A 19471-nucleotide genomic window follows, 5' to 3' on the forward strand; every position below is an offset into this window, starting at 1 on the left:
TCCCTGGTTTTCAAGCTACTGTTTCACAATGTCTCTTAATTTATTTGGCTTTAAAACTAAGGCTTTGTCTGTGAGTGCTCAGGCTGAGTGAGTGAGAGCAGTTCAGGGATCTGTCAAAAGATAATGCCTAATAGCAAACCTGTGACCAGTTTAAAGTATGTGAATTTTGAAAGGAAGCAGTTGCCGTAACTAGCCTTTCAGACTTAATGAAAACCTAGTTTTATGCCTAATTTTAAACCCAAGTGGAAAAAGGATGTAGAGTGCTGTATTCAGAAGGTGAGATGTAAGTAAAATTAAAGCGTGTGAATGTCAGACCAAAACTTACTGTTCAGAATGCTTCTGTATGAGGAGGCCTATAAAAGGAGAATCATAGAAAATTGACATGCAGATGGAAATGTGGCAGCTTAGTTGCAGTACATGTTTTATGACCTAATTTTTTGCGCTAGTTGCTGTAGTTGTTTCTGCTAATATTGAGGGTGGAGGAGTAAAATGACATTTGATGGTATTCACTTTTTTGTTGGATGGCAAATAGCAAGTTCTCAGTTGAGAAACTTCTTTGAAATCTTGCTAAGATTTTGTTAAATGGCTGTAGCCTCACTGTAAAACTGATGATCTTTTGTCAGACTTAGGCTCTCCACTGCTACAAAATTGTGGGTTGAGTGAGAAGTTTGGAACTTGTTTTGAAACTGCTTTCCTGACTGCCTCTACTTTTGAGTATTTGCTCTTGCTAGCTTTCCAGTTTCTGTATCCATCAACAGTTGCTCACTATCTTGTGTATCAAATTATGCTGCAGTTTTCTTGAAACAGAGAGCTTAATAAAAAGGGCTGAAAAAATGAGGCTCAGTGTGCACTGAATGCCATCCAGTATGCTGAAATAGATTTTTGTTTGTCACTCTCCTCAAAGGTTACACAAATAGGAAAGTGAAAGCAGAGAAGGCATTCGTTTAGTTTGAATTCTAATTAAGAGGGTCAAATTGAAAAAATGGTACTAGAAAGATGTATAGTAAGTGGTACTCTAATGAAATACGCAGAGTCTAGCTTGATGATGTGATTTCTAAATAAAATGGTATTGTCAACGGAAGGGCACTTTTTTTCATTATATATACACAAAGAATGTATATAAACTATTTTGTACATAATTAGCGTGGATGGTATTAGACATGGCATTATTGTAGCAGAAAGAAGTGCTGGTCGTTTTTGGTTTAAAATGTCTTTGTATATCTGTCTGGATTCTCTAGGATCAGAGTAACTTCTTATCGGTGGGTCACTAGTTCTGTGTAGCACTGGCTTAATACTGCTCTTATGTGTAAGCAAATCCTAGTGAGATGCTGTTAAACAGCATCAGCTGCACTACAGCTGAAATAGGACAGGCTGTAGGCTGATTATGTGCAGAGAAAGACTGGATAGGCTAGTGGTATTTATTTTATTTAGGACTTCCTAAAGGACCTGTTTCCCAACAGCAGTCAATTAGAGCAGGCCAGCACAAACTCTCATGTAAGTAGTCCAGAGTCTCTTTTTAACTGAAGGATGCTCTATTTAAAAATAAACAGAAAACATATTAGAATAAAATATTCTGAGTTCATCCTGCTCAGTATTCCTTAGATGGGAATGACCTACCTATGTCTACTCAAAAAGTATGAAAGCTACCGGTTGATGGGTGCAGTGTTTCTTATTGTAGCCTGAAATAGATTAATGCTGGGAGACCTCTCGTGAATGTGTATAAATGATCAAAAACTGGTTATCTTCATACATAGTGTGGGTTTACTTTTTCAGCTCTAGTGTTTGTGCAATCATGTCTCTAGATCAAGGTTGGTTTTACCTCTAATCAATGTCAAGAGTGGTTCTGGTTTTTATTTTATGGAGGACATGATGAGCTTGGAAAAGAACAAGGAGAAATTACTGTGAAGATCTAATATATTAAAAAAGGCTTTAGTTAACTGTTTATACTTACTAGCTTTAATTTGTTAAGCTACAATTCCAGAAGTGGTTGTGTTCCAACAGCTACCTGTTCTGTGAGAGGAGAAGCTGGATTGGAGTAGCAAATGAGTAGCAAACACATGCCTGTCGATTGAATTGATTTAATTGGTGTAGTTCTAGCATGTTAGTTTGGAAACTAGTTTTGTTGCAATATTGGCTCTTAGCTATGTTAATCTCTTCCATTTGGTGAGCTTGGGTAATAGTAGCTACTGAAAGCAGAATTAACTGCTTTTCTCTAGCATCTGCTAACTCAGACTTTCCGAGGTATTTTCTGCACAGGTTAATTGCAGGATTCTTCAGCATCTGTGCTCAGTTCCTAGTCTGGAAAAAAGAATCCTCTAAAGCGCATGCAGCAATCATAGCATCAGTGTCATGGCACTGATGTGCTTGCTCTTGAATGCTCTACTCTGGATTGTTGCGCAAAGCAGCATTTAGACAGTTATTTGATAAACGGTCTGCATCAGAGTGTAATCTCTCCTAGTAATGCTCTGTCCTTCATCTCACTCTGTGTGATCCATCTCCTCTGTCACTGCTTGTTTCTGGCTGTCTCCTGAAATAGACTTTCACCAGTAATTGCACCTCCTTTTAACTAATTAGTGGTGGTGGTGGTGGTGGGGTGTCATTCCTTCCCTGCTGTGCAGATTTTCTTACTGTTTCTTATTAAAAGTAGTTTCTCACTGAGTTCTTCCTGTGTGTCAGCCTCCTGCTGTCGGCTGAATAACTGAATCAAGGTGTGAAAACAGATGTCACTTTGGGGCCAAAAAGAGTTAAAAAGCACCTTGTAATAAAATGCATGTTAATTGGCATACTGGATATTGTTTATTTCTAAGACTGAAAGATCAAGTACTCAGGTTAGGATATAGTGAAGTCAAGGCTGCTTTTTTTTTTTTTTTTTTTTTTTGTTACAGGCAACTAATTCATTTCAAATAGACTCTCTGGAGAACAGAAACAACCTTTTGCCCACGAGATGTACTTTGAGATATCAGGGTACAGGGGAATAGTGATAAGGGATGTTTTACTGAACTTTTCTACAGCAGATTAGAATCCTAAGTGGACATTGCAAGAAATTATTATGCAGAGATGGTAATGGGTATTAGACTTCATATGGTCTTAGAGTTTGGGATTATTTTATCTTCCTTATTTAGAGATACTTTGTGGTATGATAAAATAGGCACAATAGCAGATTCTAAAAAAATCTCATTAGTGCTTTTTGGTCTGGCTAGCTGATCTGAAGTAATGCTGAACACTTGCATCTGCAACTGTAGACAACTGCGTGTTCCACTGAATTTACTCAGCTTATATTTTTCTGTCATTTTGCATTTTGTTAATGGGATGGTGGACTTTCCTCTGTTGTACTTTCCAGAGTTGTTAAAGAATAACATACCTAGAATTTTCAAATCTTCTGCTTTATTAGTTTATGCAAGTAATTATGGTCAAGTGCCCCTCTGTCCGAGGCAACGTCATGTCCTTTGTCTGCCAGTTTGCTATATAGTAATGTCATAGGTTTTTAGTTGTTCTTTTTTTTTTTTTCTCCTGGAAATTCTCATCTTTAAAGATGAAAGATGAAAATTACAGATAAAATGATAGGTAATTGAAAGCATAAAACTGTAATTGAGCAGTGCAAAAGAACCTATTGGGAGTTCTGTTGTCTTAGATGAAGACTGTTCCCACAATCCGCATGTATGTATTTACCCTGTACAAGTATTGCACGTGGCTGTTCTTGTCAGCCCGGTGCTCACTATCTCCAAGCAGCCCTGACTTTTCCTGCTCCTACATAAGATACAACTTTCTTATTCTAAAGATGATATTTAGTCTTACAATGAGAAAACCCCTACTCTTGTCTTGACTAGGAAGTAACCAGTTTGCAGTAGCTAAAGCATGCAGTCTTTCTCAGGAAACAAAACTTTTTAAGCCTTACCAATCTGGGAAGTGGTGTTTTAGTACAGCAAAAGATACAGTCCTATTACACAGGGCATGCTCTAAAACTCTCTCCTTCGGGTCTTGGGGGATGCAGGAGTTTCTTGATAGGAAAGCTTTCATAAAATTTAAACGTGGTCAAAACATTTATTTCCCTGAACTTGTTCTTGGAAATAGTGAAACCATTCTGGTTGAGACTTCCTAGAAAAAAACTATGGAAAAATGCTTACCGTAGCAATGAGTCAATTTAATTGCTTTTACAAAGCTGCAAGCAACTCAAAACAGGTTTACAGGAAGTGTTGATGCTGATTGTGTCCAGGTAGTGTTGCAAACATTATCAAACATGCAAACATGACTGGCCAGCCACTGTCTGATCTGTGAGGAGTATTAAGGCAACGAGGTATTCTATGGTTGAAAGACATTACTGCTTTAATTGTATGTATATTTAGTAACTGGTGGCCAGTGTGAAGTACTGTTTTACAATAACGTTTACTAGTTGCTCTTGCTAGTGCTATAACTTCCATTTGCATCAGATGAGGGACAGTGTCAACCCTGCTAATAACTTCTGTGCAGAACTTCCTTGATCCAGAACCTGTTTGGTTTGACCGTGGGCTGTCGTGGTTGTTAAACAACTGCTTGGTACAAGATCGATATCATCTCAATTTCCAAGTGTCCCGAGACCCCCTGATTTAGAGGTGTTGAGTTTACAGCGTTGTGTGCTTGAGTAACGATAGGCACAGAAGATGTGACAGTATCAGTGTTGCCTTACAGGTGACTACAAGATGGCATTACTCACTGTGACTGCTTTGCTGAGTGTTACCAGGATGGAGTAGGGTGACTATAGAGTCTTTTCCTCAAGAAACTTCCTAAGTGGTGGTCTGCAATGTTCTGTCTAACAGACCTCTCCAGTGCCTTCCATATGCAGGGATGACAGTCAAGATGGAACAATATTATTGTCTTGGCAGTTTGGTAACCTCAACTGTTAAATTTGGCAGTCATCGTCCAGTCAGTGCTCTCGGAAAACTTAGTGCCTTGGGGCATGACTGAGTACGAAATGAAGGTAACCTGGTTTAAACTGAAGTAATGCCAATGTGACAAGAATAATAGCGGAATATTTGCCTAAGTTGGCTCAATCCAGCTGTTGCTAAACAATCATAAGAAATGTTTGTGTTTACTAATCATCTTCAACAGATGTGACTGTCCTTTAAGACAGAACTTTGTGTAACGTATACTGTGTTTTCAATAACCTGAGGGTGGATGATCACCGGGCTTTGTCTGTGGAGCTTTTAAGTCAAGTCACTTACATCAGCGCTGCTTTTTGTTAGGATCTTGCTCTTTAGGAGGCACTTAAGTTGTCTGCATTGACTTTATTGATTTGAATATTTTGACTTCAAGAACTTACCACTATACTAGCATTGCACGGGTTTGGGGGGAAGTAGATAAAGTCTGAAACGTCTTAGGGAATGTGGCAGTTCCAGCATAAGTACAGGAGTTGATGGTACTGTTTTTCACAACAGTTCTTGCATCTTTAAACAAAATCTGCCTCTCCATACCAAGACTGTTTGCGTTTGGATGCATGTTGTGGTGGGCTTTACTGTGGCTCTTCTACAGGTAGAGAAGAATGACAAAAGGAAAACTTGGGACTTAAGGGGAAAATCCTTCAGTGGAAGGGTTGCACCAATAGCTAGGATTAATATCTATCCAAAGCAGTTTAATACAAATACAAGCGTAACTATGTTGGAGCCAAGTGAATTTGACTTTTAGGTATCTGAAAGCTTGCCATCTAGACAGAGCTTTGTAAAGCTTAAATAACATTAGCCTTCTAAGAGTGAACCACATCTAAGAGGTTTTTGAATGTGATGTGGATATCTTCAAGGTAGCTTTCGAATACTATTTAGATAAATCTAACTTGTTTGTAGATCTTTCCTTCTCTGCTGAATTTAAATGGATTTTGCTGTTTTATGGGAACCAGTTTGGTGAATTTGCCAATTCTGACTGTGGCAGAAAATAAATGGCACTCCTACATTTTGTTTAAAAGCAGTTTTGATATGCTGTAGGTGAGTGGTTTTATTTGTGGTGTGAAATTATTTTGCCTTTTTAGGGTGTTAAGGGGGGGGTTAGTATTAATTTGTTTTTCACTGTGTATTATGACTGAGTATTTAGGTCTGACACTGGCCATTTTAAGAAACAGAATCAAACACTTTTTTTCTACCATTCCCTTACACTGTGGTGTTCTTTTCTGTGCTTAGCTTGTTTGATAGATTTCTACTGGTGCAGACACAGAGGAAGAAGATACCCAAGGTACTGGAGAAGGGAGCTAAGTGGTATAGGCATAAGAAAGGGCCATTAATGAGACCAGGAATATAGAACTTGCATTAAAGGAGGAAACTAAAAGGCTTTGTTCATTTAGCTTAGTAAAAGGAAAGCAAAGAAGGGATGTGATAACACTGTATGTATGAAAACATCCTTTAAGGGGTGGGAAAGGTGTAAACACCGAGGGGGAAAATTAGCTGAAGAACAACATTGGCACAAGAACAAATGGATATAAACTCTTCCTGTATAAGCTTTGAAATAGTATTCTAACTTCCAGCATAGTTACTATAGGAATGAGTTTGTAGGGTGGACTTCTAATACTTCCGGATGGAGTGGGACCACTTGGTGAAAGGGATTGTGTGGTTGCCTTTAATAGAAGACTCTGAATGCCATAGTGTGGAAGGTGAACGCTTTGCTCTACACAAGCAGTTGCACGTATCTCTGCTGCTGTAGCCTTGCTTAGACTCCTGAGTACTTTTTTGAGTGACTTCCTTTAAAAAAAACCCCACAAACTTGCTCCAAAGAAATAGCAAAAGTTCAAATGGGTTACCAATCTTCCATATGGATACTAAGGATACAGATTGGTTTATTCTTTTATTAATTGCATACCTTAAACTTCCTTGAATTCAACTCTCCAGTATATGGTTGCTGATATTAATATTCAGCGGCTTAATACCATTTTTAGTTTCTTGTGTGTAGTGGCCTGCATCTTGCAATCTTGAAGAGCATGCCTGCATTCCAGACAGGCGACATCTTAAATTAGATCTTCGTTTGGGATGCTTAGGGAAAAATCATAGTGCTGGTTGTCAAGGGAACATCTTGAACATGTTCTTAAAAATTCTTCAGGTCAATTTATTCTTTATTGTGGTGAAAATCTTAGAAGCATTATTAGGTTGCAGGCTGGTGTTGCTACCTTTATTCACAAAACCACAGTGATGTAGCTTTCCTTAAAGCACAGATCTTTAACTTTGACCAAAAGCTGATGTAAGTGATAGTGGGCTGTTTCAAAAGTATTCATTTGGACTTCTGGTACTGTTTACCAGTTAGTCCCTAAACAAGGCAGTCCTTGCTTGTAAACAAATAAATTTGCTTGCCTGCTTGGACAAGAATCTCCAGAGTTACTATGATTACCGCTGGAATGTGAAGTTTCTTAAGCTGCTCATCACTTTTTTTTTGTCTGCTTCAAATCTCACTTAATCATTTGCTCATCAAGCTACAATAAAAAAAAAAAAAAAGGTATTATCTTGTCAGCATGTTTACCGGCACTTACTAACTCCAAAAATGAGAAACAAAATTGAGTGCTGGATTTTGAAGTGTGCTATGCATACCAGGAAGATGGAGAAACAGTCTGAATCTTGCATTGTTTCAGGCAGCTGTTTGTGTTAGTTTTGTCTTACAAGTCTTAGCTGCTATTGAAGTTTGAAGAAATGGAGATATTTAAGCCTCAAAACCAGAAAAGTGGATCTTTTGAAGTATTCTCAGGAACTAATAACCTTTTTTTGTTTTTCACTAAAGCAGGATGTGCTTATGCAGTTGTGGATGCTTGTCTCCTTCCATGTTTAGAATCTTTAAGGAAGGAGACTGTGCAGCGTCCTAAGGTTGCTTTGTTCTGTCTAACTAGCTTCTGGAATGTGTTAATAGCTCTCTAACAGCTGGGGGGGTTTTTTGTTTGCTTGTTACTTTGTTTAAGCAAACTGTGCCTTTTCTGCCCTGTTTCTACTATAGCAAATCAAACCAGTAACAGGGTAGTTCTTTCTTAATGGTAGTGATATTTAGTCACTCGCCTAATTTGTGGTCATCCAACTGAGCGTTCCTTTCAGACTCTGGTATTCTCTGAAAGATCATATTAACTCAAAACCACTTACGAATTCAGTTTCAAGATATCATGAGGTTTAAAGCCTTGCAACCGTTTCTTAATTCTTAGTGCAAACTCTTTGAAGCCTGTTGTATGCCCGTTTTGAAGATCACAAAGGAGAATGCTGAATAAAATGAAGCCCTGATCCTCTGAGACTTTCTTGCAGTGTTTACCCTGTGAAATACCAGCTACTGGTAAAAGCTGTTCCGGAGTGACTTTTGGAAAACTAAAGACATGTAGCCTTAACTTGCATGCCATTCTTCACTACCTGATTTGCATAAGAGGGACCTTGCAAATGTTCCAACTTTGAGAATAGGCTGAACTAGAGTTCATTTCTTAAACATGCAGTTGTCATCCAGTTTTGCAAACTCACTGAAAAAAAAAAATCTTACTAGTTTTGCTGTATCTGGGATTGCTTGTTATGCCCCTACCTTGTGGTGATGCTACTGTATCTTTTCCACACATAGTATCCAAGCTCTCTTTGCAATCAGTGTCTCCAGCATACTGGGGTGGTGGTGGTGGTGTGTTTGGTTTTGTGTTGATCCTCTTCTCCCCCCCCCCCCCCCCCCCCCCCCCATCCAGTTGATCATTTTATCCTGAGTAAAAACTGATTCTTGACACAACCATATTGGTTTTCTTCTTTCCTTTTGATGAGTTTCTTTTGTAGGGTTTTACAAATACACTGGCTTTAATGACTTGCTTCAATATGTACCTAAGAATTCTGACTGGTTTTTAATTAGTTTAGCTCTCTTTTGACTGGTACTGTATCTTCTCCTTCCTGAGCTTGCGAGGTTCAGGAACGTTTTTTTTTAACTAGAGTGATTCCTGTGTACACATGTAATAACCTGCTGTCTCTGCATCAAGCAACTCCTTGTGACAAGGGGAGAAAACATCTTAGTTGCCTTAATGATCTAAAGTGACTGAACATTTGCACAAACTCTAGAACTCAAAAGACATACTAAAAGGTGTGCAAAAGTAAGGTGTAAATACAAGCAATCCTGAACTTTGTTAGGAGTGTCTTAAGCAATTATGGATATAATGATTGAACTGAAATGTTTCAAGATGTGTTATGGTTTCTTTTAGCTTTTTTAGCTTCTTTAGCACTATTATTAGAAACTATTAAACTTTTTCTGAAGACTCGAGCAACAAAAGTGTGCGCTTCTCTATCCAATTTTATTTACCTGTTGATGTACCTATTCTCCCTCTTACTTTATGTACCTCTAGACCCTCTTCCTATTTGTAGGATGAGATAGTTAGCAGGGTAGAGCTTGCTTACTCAAATGTTGCCCTTGTGTGCTCACACTTTTTAAAATCCTATTCTTCCTGTCAGATCATGTATTCTTCCTGTAATATGTAATTGAATTAATCTTGGATCATTGAAGGAGCTTCTGATACTCATCTCTAGATACACTTCCTATCACTTCTTTGTATCAGAGTATCTTACATCTGTAAAGTTACTATGATCTTTCTTTAGCTGCCAGCTCATGCATTCCTTTAGATCCGGGTGGGAAATGTTCAATCTGCAACATCCATATCATATAGCCTGTGGCTGCATGAATAATGCTACTGTGTAACTTTAATGTGTGGTCTGCCAGGATATTTTAAAGCTCTTAGCAGTTTTCAGGAAGAAAAAAAAAAATCTTGTCTCTGTCACTACATCCTCTCTTCTGGTTCCTTGCGTTTGAAATCCTTTCAGCTTATGATGGAATAGTCAACTCCTGTCACTGTCATCTTATTACTTCCTACATATTAACTTCAAAACTGTTTGGGGGTTTTTGCCCTCTAAAATTGGAAGTAGCGCTTTGCTAGCTGTGGTTGCCATCTCTGCAACAAAGTTGTGCTGATCATGTTCTAAAAACTTAATGATGATTTATCTCCTGCCACTTCAAATAGGCATCCTTGTAACCATCTCTTCTTGCTTTTTCCATTTATTTGTTTTTACCACTCGGGCTTACCCTGTGACTGATTGCATGAATGGTTATTTTGGTGGGGTAATTTTTTTGCTGAGTAAAGTTCCATCTTGAATAAACAGAAATCAAATGATACAGTACAATATAATTTTTCTTTTCTGTGTTTGCCTTTTTGAAACTATGTTGTTATTCTTCTCCTACCCAGTCTGACATTGGTTTGGCTTCTGGTGTCTTGTTTCTTGTCCACTGTTTTCAGTGTTCTTGGCTCTTTAACAGACAGCTCAGCAGGCTGAAAAGTCATGCCCTCTTACTGCATTATTCTGTGACAAAACTTCAGTTTCTTGTTCTTCTATCCCTCAGGTCCCATGCTTTTCACAGAATATACCATATACACTTCAGTTTGTCTGTATATCATTCAAACTTACCTAAAAATCTAACGAGTTAGTCGTACTTCTTTTATAGAAGGTGGGTTGAATTAAAGCTGTTGATTGGGATCACAGCAACATATTGTACACAGTGTAGTACCAGATTCCTTCTCGAAATCTGTTCCTGTCCGTCCCTTAGCTGAGGAATGCCGATAAAATCCTACCAGAACATTTGATTCCTGGAACACTGTTCCTGAAATCCCACTTCATTCAGATGCTTCAGTTTCTCTGGAAAATCATGTTTCTGGGGCTGTTGGTGAGCTTGTAGAGACATCTGAGGAATAGTTTGTTGTTCTTGCTATGTGGTATCACTGTTGCTCTTGGAATGTATTAACTATATCCATCCCGGATGTTTTTTTAGATCTGTTAGAAGTGGTGTGTAAATGACTTAGACTAGAACTGCTGCCGTCTGAAAGCTGTGGGAGAGGTTACTCAGGATATTAAGGAACTTAGTAAGTTCAGACTAGGGGTGAACAGAGACTTTATAGCCTTTTGGTGACAACTTTCAGATAAAAATGCAGGCAGAAGAACAATTTACAAGGTTAATGACATCTTTACCTATTGTATACTCTAGCAAGAGTTATCTATAACAGTAGGGAGAGGGGGTAACTTGCACTGGCTTATTTAAGTGATTAGTGACCCTGGTGTCTTCTGGCACCATTTGGCATAGCTAAGCTGATCTCATGGCTAGCTGCCACAGTAAGGATGGTTCCTTGTACTGTATAGCTTCTAGTGTAGGGAAAGGGCAGGAAAAATCTGCTTGCCGCACACCTAGGTGTGGTAGCTGAATGGACCTAAAACTGACACTGTCAGGAAGCCAATAACTTGTGACAAATTCAGCTTTTCCAGCCAGCTTGTGAAATAGTTCTGTGTAAATTCAGAAGCTGTTTGAGGGAGGGAATGGAACCACACAGCCAGTGCGTAGGGATCAGTGGCTGCTGCTACTGTGCTGCTGCTTATGCTGCTGTGAAGTCACATCTTTAGACCTGGCCTTTCAAAAGGTAGAGTTATTCTGTATTTCCTGACAAAGGAGTGTTGGCTAGGGGTGTGAAAAACTTCTCTTTCGAATTGTAGCTTAAGCCAGGTGTACGTGTACAACTCTCCAGCTCTTGTTTTCATGTGGTGTATGTTTGTCTAAGTTCTTTTTTTATTTCTATGTTAACAAAAGATTTAATTATTTTACTTGATTAATTGATATAAGAGAGAATAGCATAGAGTGCTTTTGTTGGAATAATACCTCTTTTAGTAAAATTTATGGGTATAATTATACCAATAAACTGCATAATATACATAATGTATTGGTGTTGGATCAGTTCTGTAGTAAACATTGGGATGAAAAATACCTTTTGTTTCTAACTGTAACATTTTCATTCTCTGGCATGTGAAATGTGATATTCAACATATTACTTGACTTTTTTTAGAATAGCAGTGTGACTTGGAGTAACCTAAAGTACAGATAGGTATGTGTGCAGTAACTGAAAATAATTTTTCCTTTCCAGTAACTAGGCTATTTAGTACATAAGAATATCACAAAAGTACATTTCTACTCCCTTCTCCATTTCCTTTTATCCACCATCTGAACTGGCTGAGGGGAGATGGTTATGCTAATAGTAATTAAGCTGAAGAGTCTAGTGTTGGGTGCTGGGAGTGCTTAGCTCCTGCTGCTGTAAGAAAACTCTAAGCTTTTAAAGTTGCACAGTTTCCCCAGCTGGCTCTGATTAAAAATCAGGGAGGATTGTGGAATTATTTTGTATATATGTGGTTCTGTCTTCCTCTAAGTTGTTCACCTAGCTAGACAGCTGAGAGTATTTTTTTGCATACTGCTGCCGGCTGTTTTTTTTTAAAAGAGCTTTTAAAAAATTGGCAGTTTATGTCATAGTGAAGTTAGAAGTGACAGTTTCACAAACACTTGTTTAGGTCCATAAGAAGAGTTCTTTGTGTGCTTCAAATGAGAATTACTAGAGTTACCAACTCTCAATCTAACCAGGAGGAGCAGGGGTTCTATAGAGAGCTGCAGCAGCATGGCTGTGGTCTGTGGTGGAATTAACTCTTTAAAGCAGTCTCTGTGGAACCCTATGGCCTCCTTTCCAACACTTCTGAAACCACAGACTAAACTTGAAATGTGACTGGATATCAGTAGAGAAATACAAGGAACGTGATACAGCTATAATACAAAGTACAAGGTCATTATTTTGTATTGTTGAAATTAGGAAGCACATATCGTGCAGGATTTTGTTATTAGGCCAGCTCAGTATGAATATAGCCCAGAAGTACAGCCTGTGGTTTGCAGGCAACACTTCTGAGGAGCTCTCTGTAGGTTTTTTTATGTCACAGTATTTGGAAGCTTTTCAATATGTGTTGACTATATGTGTTACTGCATGTTCATGTTCTCCATCTGCAGGCACTTCTTTTTTCTCTTCTTTTTCTTCTTTTGAAGGCCATGAAATTCTGAGGGAAAAGCTACAGTAGAAAAGCACCCTGCATGGTGGCAAAGGTATGAGTGGAACTGAAGGCATCTGTGCAGTAGATCTCTGAGGAAATGGCTTCAGTAATGCTGCAGAAGTTTCCCTGTCATTTATGAGGAGTATTCAGATAGTAGTTCTACCTTAGGGCTCTGTAGACAGTTACACTTAGTACCAAGTCCCACTGCAATCTCTGAGTCAGTATGGCTGAATAGTTAATCTGTTAAAAAAAACAAACACAAAAAAGCTGTCATGTTTTTGTAAATAATATTTACTGACTGAAATAAAAAGATAAAGCATGTCTCATTTTATAGTGAAGGGTGGGAGAAAGGAAGGGAGTAAAAATCATTTGGTCTTAAGTGAGCGAGATTGGGGAGTAGAGTGGAAGAAATACAAATCTTTAAAGGTTCTCTACCTGTAGGAATAAGTAAAATGCCAATGAAGAGAGATAATTTACTCTGGCTGTATGGCAAGGTTCAGGTGTTAAACTTCCAGGTGACTTCTGTTTGTGCTCTATTAGAAATTGGCAAAAACAGCACTGGGGATTTGGATTTGTTTTGCCTTCACCTTGACTTGGGGAGAGGGGGTGCACAGAGAATGTCCACTTGCAAAATAACTTTCAGATGAATATTCAAGAAATAAGCTTTCATGCATGAACGCCTGCATGGAAGTACACATTCAACTACTTATTAGTGGACTCTTCTCCTCCCCTGATCTTGCTCTAGATTAAGATACCTCCTGCTGGGAATCTGTTCTGTCTGTGAGCCAGTTAACTTCCAGGTCATGAGCTGTAGAAAACTGAGGTTTGACTGGAGGCAGGGCCCTAAGTCTTGGTCTGCACCTAAGCTAAGCTCCTGCAAATGTACTGCCTTTGCCATGCATGGCAATTGTCGTTGATTAGTGCCTTTCCATCTTCCCACTCCCTGCAAGAGTCGCTGCAGAAGCAATATGAGAAAGGCATATATTGGGCATCTGCCCATGGCAGAAGGAATACAATTCACGGGAATGTCAAGGACAAACAGTGCTTAGCGCAGTTGTGATGGCAGTTCAGCTTCCAAGGAGGAGGAAGACTTGCTCAGAAAGTCCCTGATCTAAGAAGTTGGGCTTTAGCATGTGGGCCTTCTCCTCTGTGGCCCATCAGTGTAACATAGCTTAGGACATCTTAAGCATTAAATTAATGTAACTGGGGCTTCTGTGAATGAGGCTTCTTATGCAAATCTAATTTTGGATACCTCAGTCACTTCCTCAGGCAAGAGCAGAGATTTTTACGTCACCTCTTGTTAATATAGTACACCCTTGTCATACCAACATCTGAATATCTTACTGACTTTATGGTGAACGAATGGCCAGTATATGTTCATAACTCCTGCATGTTGGGTGGATGATCTCTTATGCAGATCAGAGGTGACATGCAGAAACTGAGTGAGATTTTAAGTTGAGCTCAAAAGCATCTGTCCTTGTGCTTCCGAAGGGAGTACAGCTTTGCAGGTACTGGTTGAGACTGCAGAAGCTTAATAGTAGCCAGAAAGGATGAGCATTTATCAGAAAAACAAGTGAGACTGGAACTAGAAAATTAATAGGTAATAAAGTAGAAATATTCTAATGGAGATTAAGTTATTTATATTCAGTTACTTGTATTTACAGCACAGTGATGGTTGGATGCAACCAAAAGCGGTAAGTTTGTCTTCTGAAACATGAGAGAAACTGTGGAAATGATTATGCCCTGTCCACTTGTGCTGTGCATGAAAGATGAGTGTGAATGCACCCCTGAGATGTCCTCAGCCTTCAGCTTGAGAGACCTTTTCTCCTTTGAGCAGCTGTATATTCATAATGCACATACAATACCTGTGCAGAGAATTAGGCTACAGCGTCTGTTTAGTGATCCCAAGGAGCTGAAGGTATTAGAAGGTCTTAAATACCCTTTCCAACAGACACCTGATGAAATCACGTAGAGCATATGAGTTAAATCAGTGCTGCTTGTGCTTTTCATGTTTAGTTAGTAACTAATAAAGCAGTGCATTATACTTCTTTATAATTTAAGGATCTTTGGTAGAAATAAACCTCAGTTTCAGCTGGACAATTGAATCCTTGTTCGGCTCCTGCCAGTGTTTCCTGCTCTTTATATGGGTGTTAAACAGTGCTCAGAGATAGCCATCTTGTGCTTCTGAATATTTTTAACTGTAACTTTCCAGATTCAGTTTAGGAAGTGGTTGTTTTGTGGTGCTTTCTCTGAGTTGGAAAATAATGTAGAATGAGATAGCACCTAACTGTTCCCAAGAACACGAAGTGGATGAAGATTGTTGAGGTCCAGCTGAAACTGTGTTTGAGAGTGGGAGTGTATGGTAAATGAAAGAAGGATTTGTAGGCGCTTCACTGCTGGTCAATACAGAGTTCATAACTGTGGCTGCCGTTAACAGCCTTACCTAATTAAACCTGGCAACATGTCCTGCTTCACCATTACAGCACATGCTATTGTGATACATTACATTTACATAGTTGTTGGTGAGTTGTCAAAACTGTATTGAGGAATGATGCACTTTGCTAAGAGTGTAAATTTTTTGCAGCTAAAAATAGTTGTTTGGTTTGTAGTTCAACTACTATTTGAGGTGTTCTATGCTTGTTTCTACCTGTAGTATACTTTAAAGTTGCATTGTTAAGGCTATAGACTCAATAGAAAGAACAGATTCAGAATTAGAATAGTAACTTCCCTGGGTACACATGCTTGTAGTAGTTTCTGGGTATTTGGTGAAGGTTGTGGAGAACCTCTCTTTCAGTCAACATGGGGAATAGACTGGGTCTGCAGGTGACTCGGGACTTGGACTGCTGTCTTGCCGGCTGCACCAGTTGGAATGTATCTGATGAAAGAGGCAGGGGACCGAAATTGGAAGAAACTAGTTTTGTCCTGTTCTGTAGGCTGACTGTTGCAGTTCTTGTAGCACTGGGGAAAGACATAACAGTACAGTGTGTCTCGAATGGTTACAGATCATGTTGGTAGCCAGTCTTACTTGCTGATGATTGGACTTACCATTTCAAGTGCAGGTACTCATTGTGTACTGTCCCATGGAAAAAATTGAGATTAACGTAAATAAGGATTCTGATACTGTACAGAGGGATTGTGTTAGTGGTTGTGGAAGCAACCGTAACTTCCTAAAGACCAGAGTTCTTGGTGTGTCGCCTGAATGTTCTCATGATACTGTTCTTAATGCTTAGTATCTCGTTCCCTCCCCGCTTGTGGTTTAAAAAAAACAACCACACAAAAAGAAACCCCCACAAAAAAACCCAACAACTCACTCTTATCACAGGATCATTAAATTTCTATCGTACAGACAGTAGCTGTTAATGCTATCGGAGAGGTTAAAGGATTATAAGCTGTTAGTATATTACGGAGTTATATAAAAGTTTCTTTGCCACAAACTACCCTTTTTAACCTCTTCTATACGTTCCCTTGATGAGTCAGTACCTCAGTACCAGTTCCCCTTTGGGATCATCTCATAAAGGTTGCTTCCTACCAGCATTGTCCAATTCGGTCTACCTAGTCCTTTCCCTATCAGTTTGCTCCCATGGTTTCTTAATCTCTTACCAATTTTTCTTATCTCCTGCTGTTTTCACTTTTGGTTCTGACATTTATAGGAGCATAAATCCAACATTTTTTTTTTCCTTCTGCTTCCTCCTCAGTCAACTCTCTTCCGTATTCCTATGGAACTTTTATTTCACATTGCTTGTGTTTCAGTGGAGAAAAAGCACTTTTTTTTTTTTTTAAGAGTAATGAGAGCTGGAGATTAAAGACTTGCTTAGTACGTAAAAGAGGCTGCCTGTGTCATGGAGTAGCCTCTTGCAGGGGAGGTCCAGCTTTGCTTCTGTAGGATTGGACTAAAGAAGCTGTGCTGAGTCACTTTGTGGAAGTGACAAATTATTTTTCCAGTGCTAGATGATTAATTTCGAGCAAATCCAGTTCTTCAATGATGAGTAGGTATTTCAAGGGGTTTTTTTGTTTGTTTTCTTTTTTCTCCATGCTTCAGAAGTTTTAACATATGACCAAGTTTCTGTGCATTATTACAGGGTCTAAAGGGTGCATATCTGATGCAGGGGTTAACCATGACCAGGTTCTAATTACCTGCTGTAAAGAATGGAGGGCCAGACTGCTTTAAAAAAAAAAAAAAAGTTAACATACCTGAGTAGATCTAAAGAATATATGCATCTGAACTCTGACAAACGCTAAGTAAATTTAAATTAGTATGGACTGGATTGCATGTCCTTGCTGCAGACATGCCACACTAAAACCATTCCAGCCAAGTGGGTTTATATTAAAAAAAAAAAAAAGTTTATTTATAAAGTGTTGATTTCATGATGCTGTATGTGAAGTAGCCTGAAGAGAATGGAACTGATTACATAATTTGCCTGCTGTCTCTTTAGAAAATACAAAATTACTATGTGAAAAGTGGACTGGAGAGAGATGAAATTAGAGAAATACTAATTTAAGGAGCTTGAGTTAAGCCTGACACTGCTTGAGTTTTAAACCTTTTTCTTCTGTACATAACTAGAGTTCAGATGCATAGTCCAATAGTTTGCTGTTAGAAAACCAAGGTATTTTTTTTTAGCTATAAAGCTTCAGTGCAGAAGTCTTTTTCTCATCAAGGAAGAACAATGCATTTTGTCTTTATTCGATTCAATTTGAAAGGAAAGATGAGTCTGAAATGCAGAGCGCAAAACTATGACTGTCTGTCCAGATCTGAAAGTGTGTATTTGAGTTTTGCTTTAGGGTTATCCATCTGCAGTGGTGTTTAGTTGATGTGGCATGTGTTTTACTTTTTTTTTTAAGGTTACTTAAATAAAACAACATAATGTTTTTACTTACAGCACTTGAAGAATCGGAAAGTGACATTTATGTGCGATTCATGAGGTCACACAAGTGTTACGATATTGTTCCAACAAGTTCTAAGCTTGTTGTTTTCGACACTACGCTACAAGTGAGTATTCTGCTTTCAGTCTGCCTTTGCTTGCAGTTAATTATTTTTTAAATGAGTATTTCCTGAGTGTTAAACTTGATCTCTTGGAGAGAGATTCTCCTGTAATGCTGCACTTTGACTGTACAAAACCATATTGCTTAAACTGTATCTTTTGTGTTATATTAGAGGAGGAGCTGGGGGAAGACTTACTAGCAAAAGAGAAAGAGAGGATATAATTTGATTTTCAGTTGGAATCACTATCTAAAAAGCTTTCAGATGAGCCCAAACTTACGTTGGCTTCTTCATGGCTATCAAAATTTACTTAAAGACATTTTGTGTAAAGGTCCCTGTGCAACAGCTAAAGAGTATCCAGGTGTTTTGAGACTGTTCCCAGTATACTAGTAAGACAATTTAGGACTAAAATGGATGGCTTAATTATGCAAATTATTATATTCTCCAGAAAAATTTTGTTTTCAGTTTCTCATTTTGCTTTTAATCAGTAAATCATCTGCTAGACTCTTGGCTCTGTCTGAAGAGTTTGTTTGCCAAAAGAAGGCATTAGCTGCCTGCTATAGAGAGAGACTAATCTGTTCTGCAGTGTGGTAGAAAGCTGTGGCTTTCTTTTTGTTTCCTGGATTTTGCAGTTGGTGTTTTTTGGCTTGCTTTGGTTTTTGTTTTTTCGGTGTTTTGTTTTTCTTTTTAAAATGCCCCAATTCTGGCTTAACTAAGCCCATGAAGTAATTTTGGTCTGGAATGTACTCAATTATACTTCAGCTTTCCACAGTCAGAGACAGCCATGTAATAAATAGCTACCTAGTGCCAAAATATTCACAGAACCATCTTGCGTATCAGATAGTGGTATATAGTGGTAGATTGGGTGCTGTGAGCTAAAAGTTGGAAAGCCTGCATTGCGCAGCAAGGCAAAGGAATGGGGTGGATCAAGAGCACTGCACACCTATTAGTCTGTTTATACAATGACCAACAGCATCCTTAAGTTCTGCAGCATGGCTAAAAGCACTGGAGCTTCAGTTATTGCTCACTACAAAAAAAGCAACTTCAACAGTGGACTTTTTCGATTATCCAGGCATCTCACTAGTGAGGGAGTTTCCTTCATCTCTTGACCCTGTTTAGACTGAGTGCACTGAGGCTTCAATGTGTTGCCAAATACTTTGGCTGGGTCCTTCAAGGTAAGTATCCTAGCCAGTACTAGTATTGTGTTAAAACTTAAGCAGGGCTGTGGTTAAGTTTCTGCCCGTGCGCCAAAGGACCTCCTGCTGCTGATTTGGTAGCCAAGAAGGTAATGCTGAATGTAACAGCTGGTCATCAGTGTCTCATGTCAGATTATTTGCTCCTTTACCCAGAAAACCAGACTTCTTCTGGAAACTTTTTATCTTTAAGCACCTTTGTATCAATGGAACAATCACTTTTATTTCCCTAGAGTTCTTCCGTGTGCTTTATTGGACACCGGATTTTGTAGTGAAAAGACACCTGATCTGTGATTAGAGATGGAAAAAGGTAGTGTGTAGTCTTAGTGGAAGAGCTTTTGAGTACAGACACATCAGTTCTAAGATGTTCACATTACTGATTTTCTTTATATATACCACTTCTTGACTGATTTAGTCTTCCAATTGCATCTGCTCTTGCATTTCACCAGTCACATGGACTC

General features: G+C 38.7%; 1 protein-coding gene across 6 annotated transcripts in view; it reads left to right on the plus strand.

Annotated features, from left to right (window-relative positions):
- PRKAG2 (protein kinase AMP-activated non-catalytic subunit gamma 2) overlaps positions 1-19471 on the plus strand; it is a 223515-nt gene that overhangs the window by 173054 nt on the left and 30990 nt on the right. For all 6 annotated transcript variants that reach the window (XM_055803360.1, XM_055803362.1, XM_055803364.1 and 3 more), the window contains one exon: positions 17717-17826. In XM_055803360.1, the coding sequence (XP_055659335.1) occupies positions 17717-17826 (110 nt within the window). The remainder of the gene's footprint in view (positions 1-17716; positions 17827-19471) is intronic.

The sequence above is a fragment of the Falco peregrinus genome, chromosome 5 (assembly GCF_023634155.1).
Source record: "Falco peregrinus isolate bFalPer1 chromosome 5, bFalPer1.pri, whole genome shotgun sequence".
Taxonomy (NCBI): domain Eukaryota; kingdom Metazoa; phylum Chordata; class Aves; order Falconiformes; family Falconidae; genus Falco; species Falco peregrinus.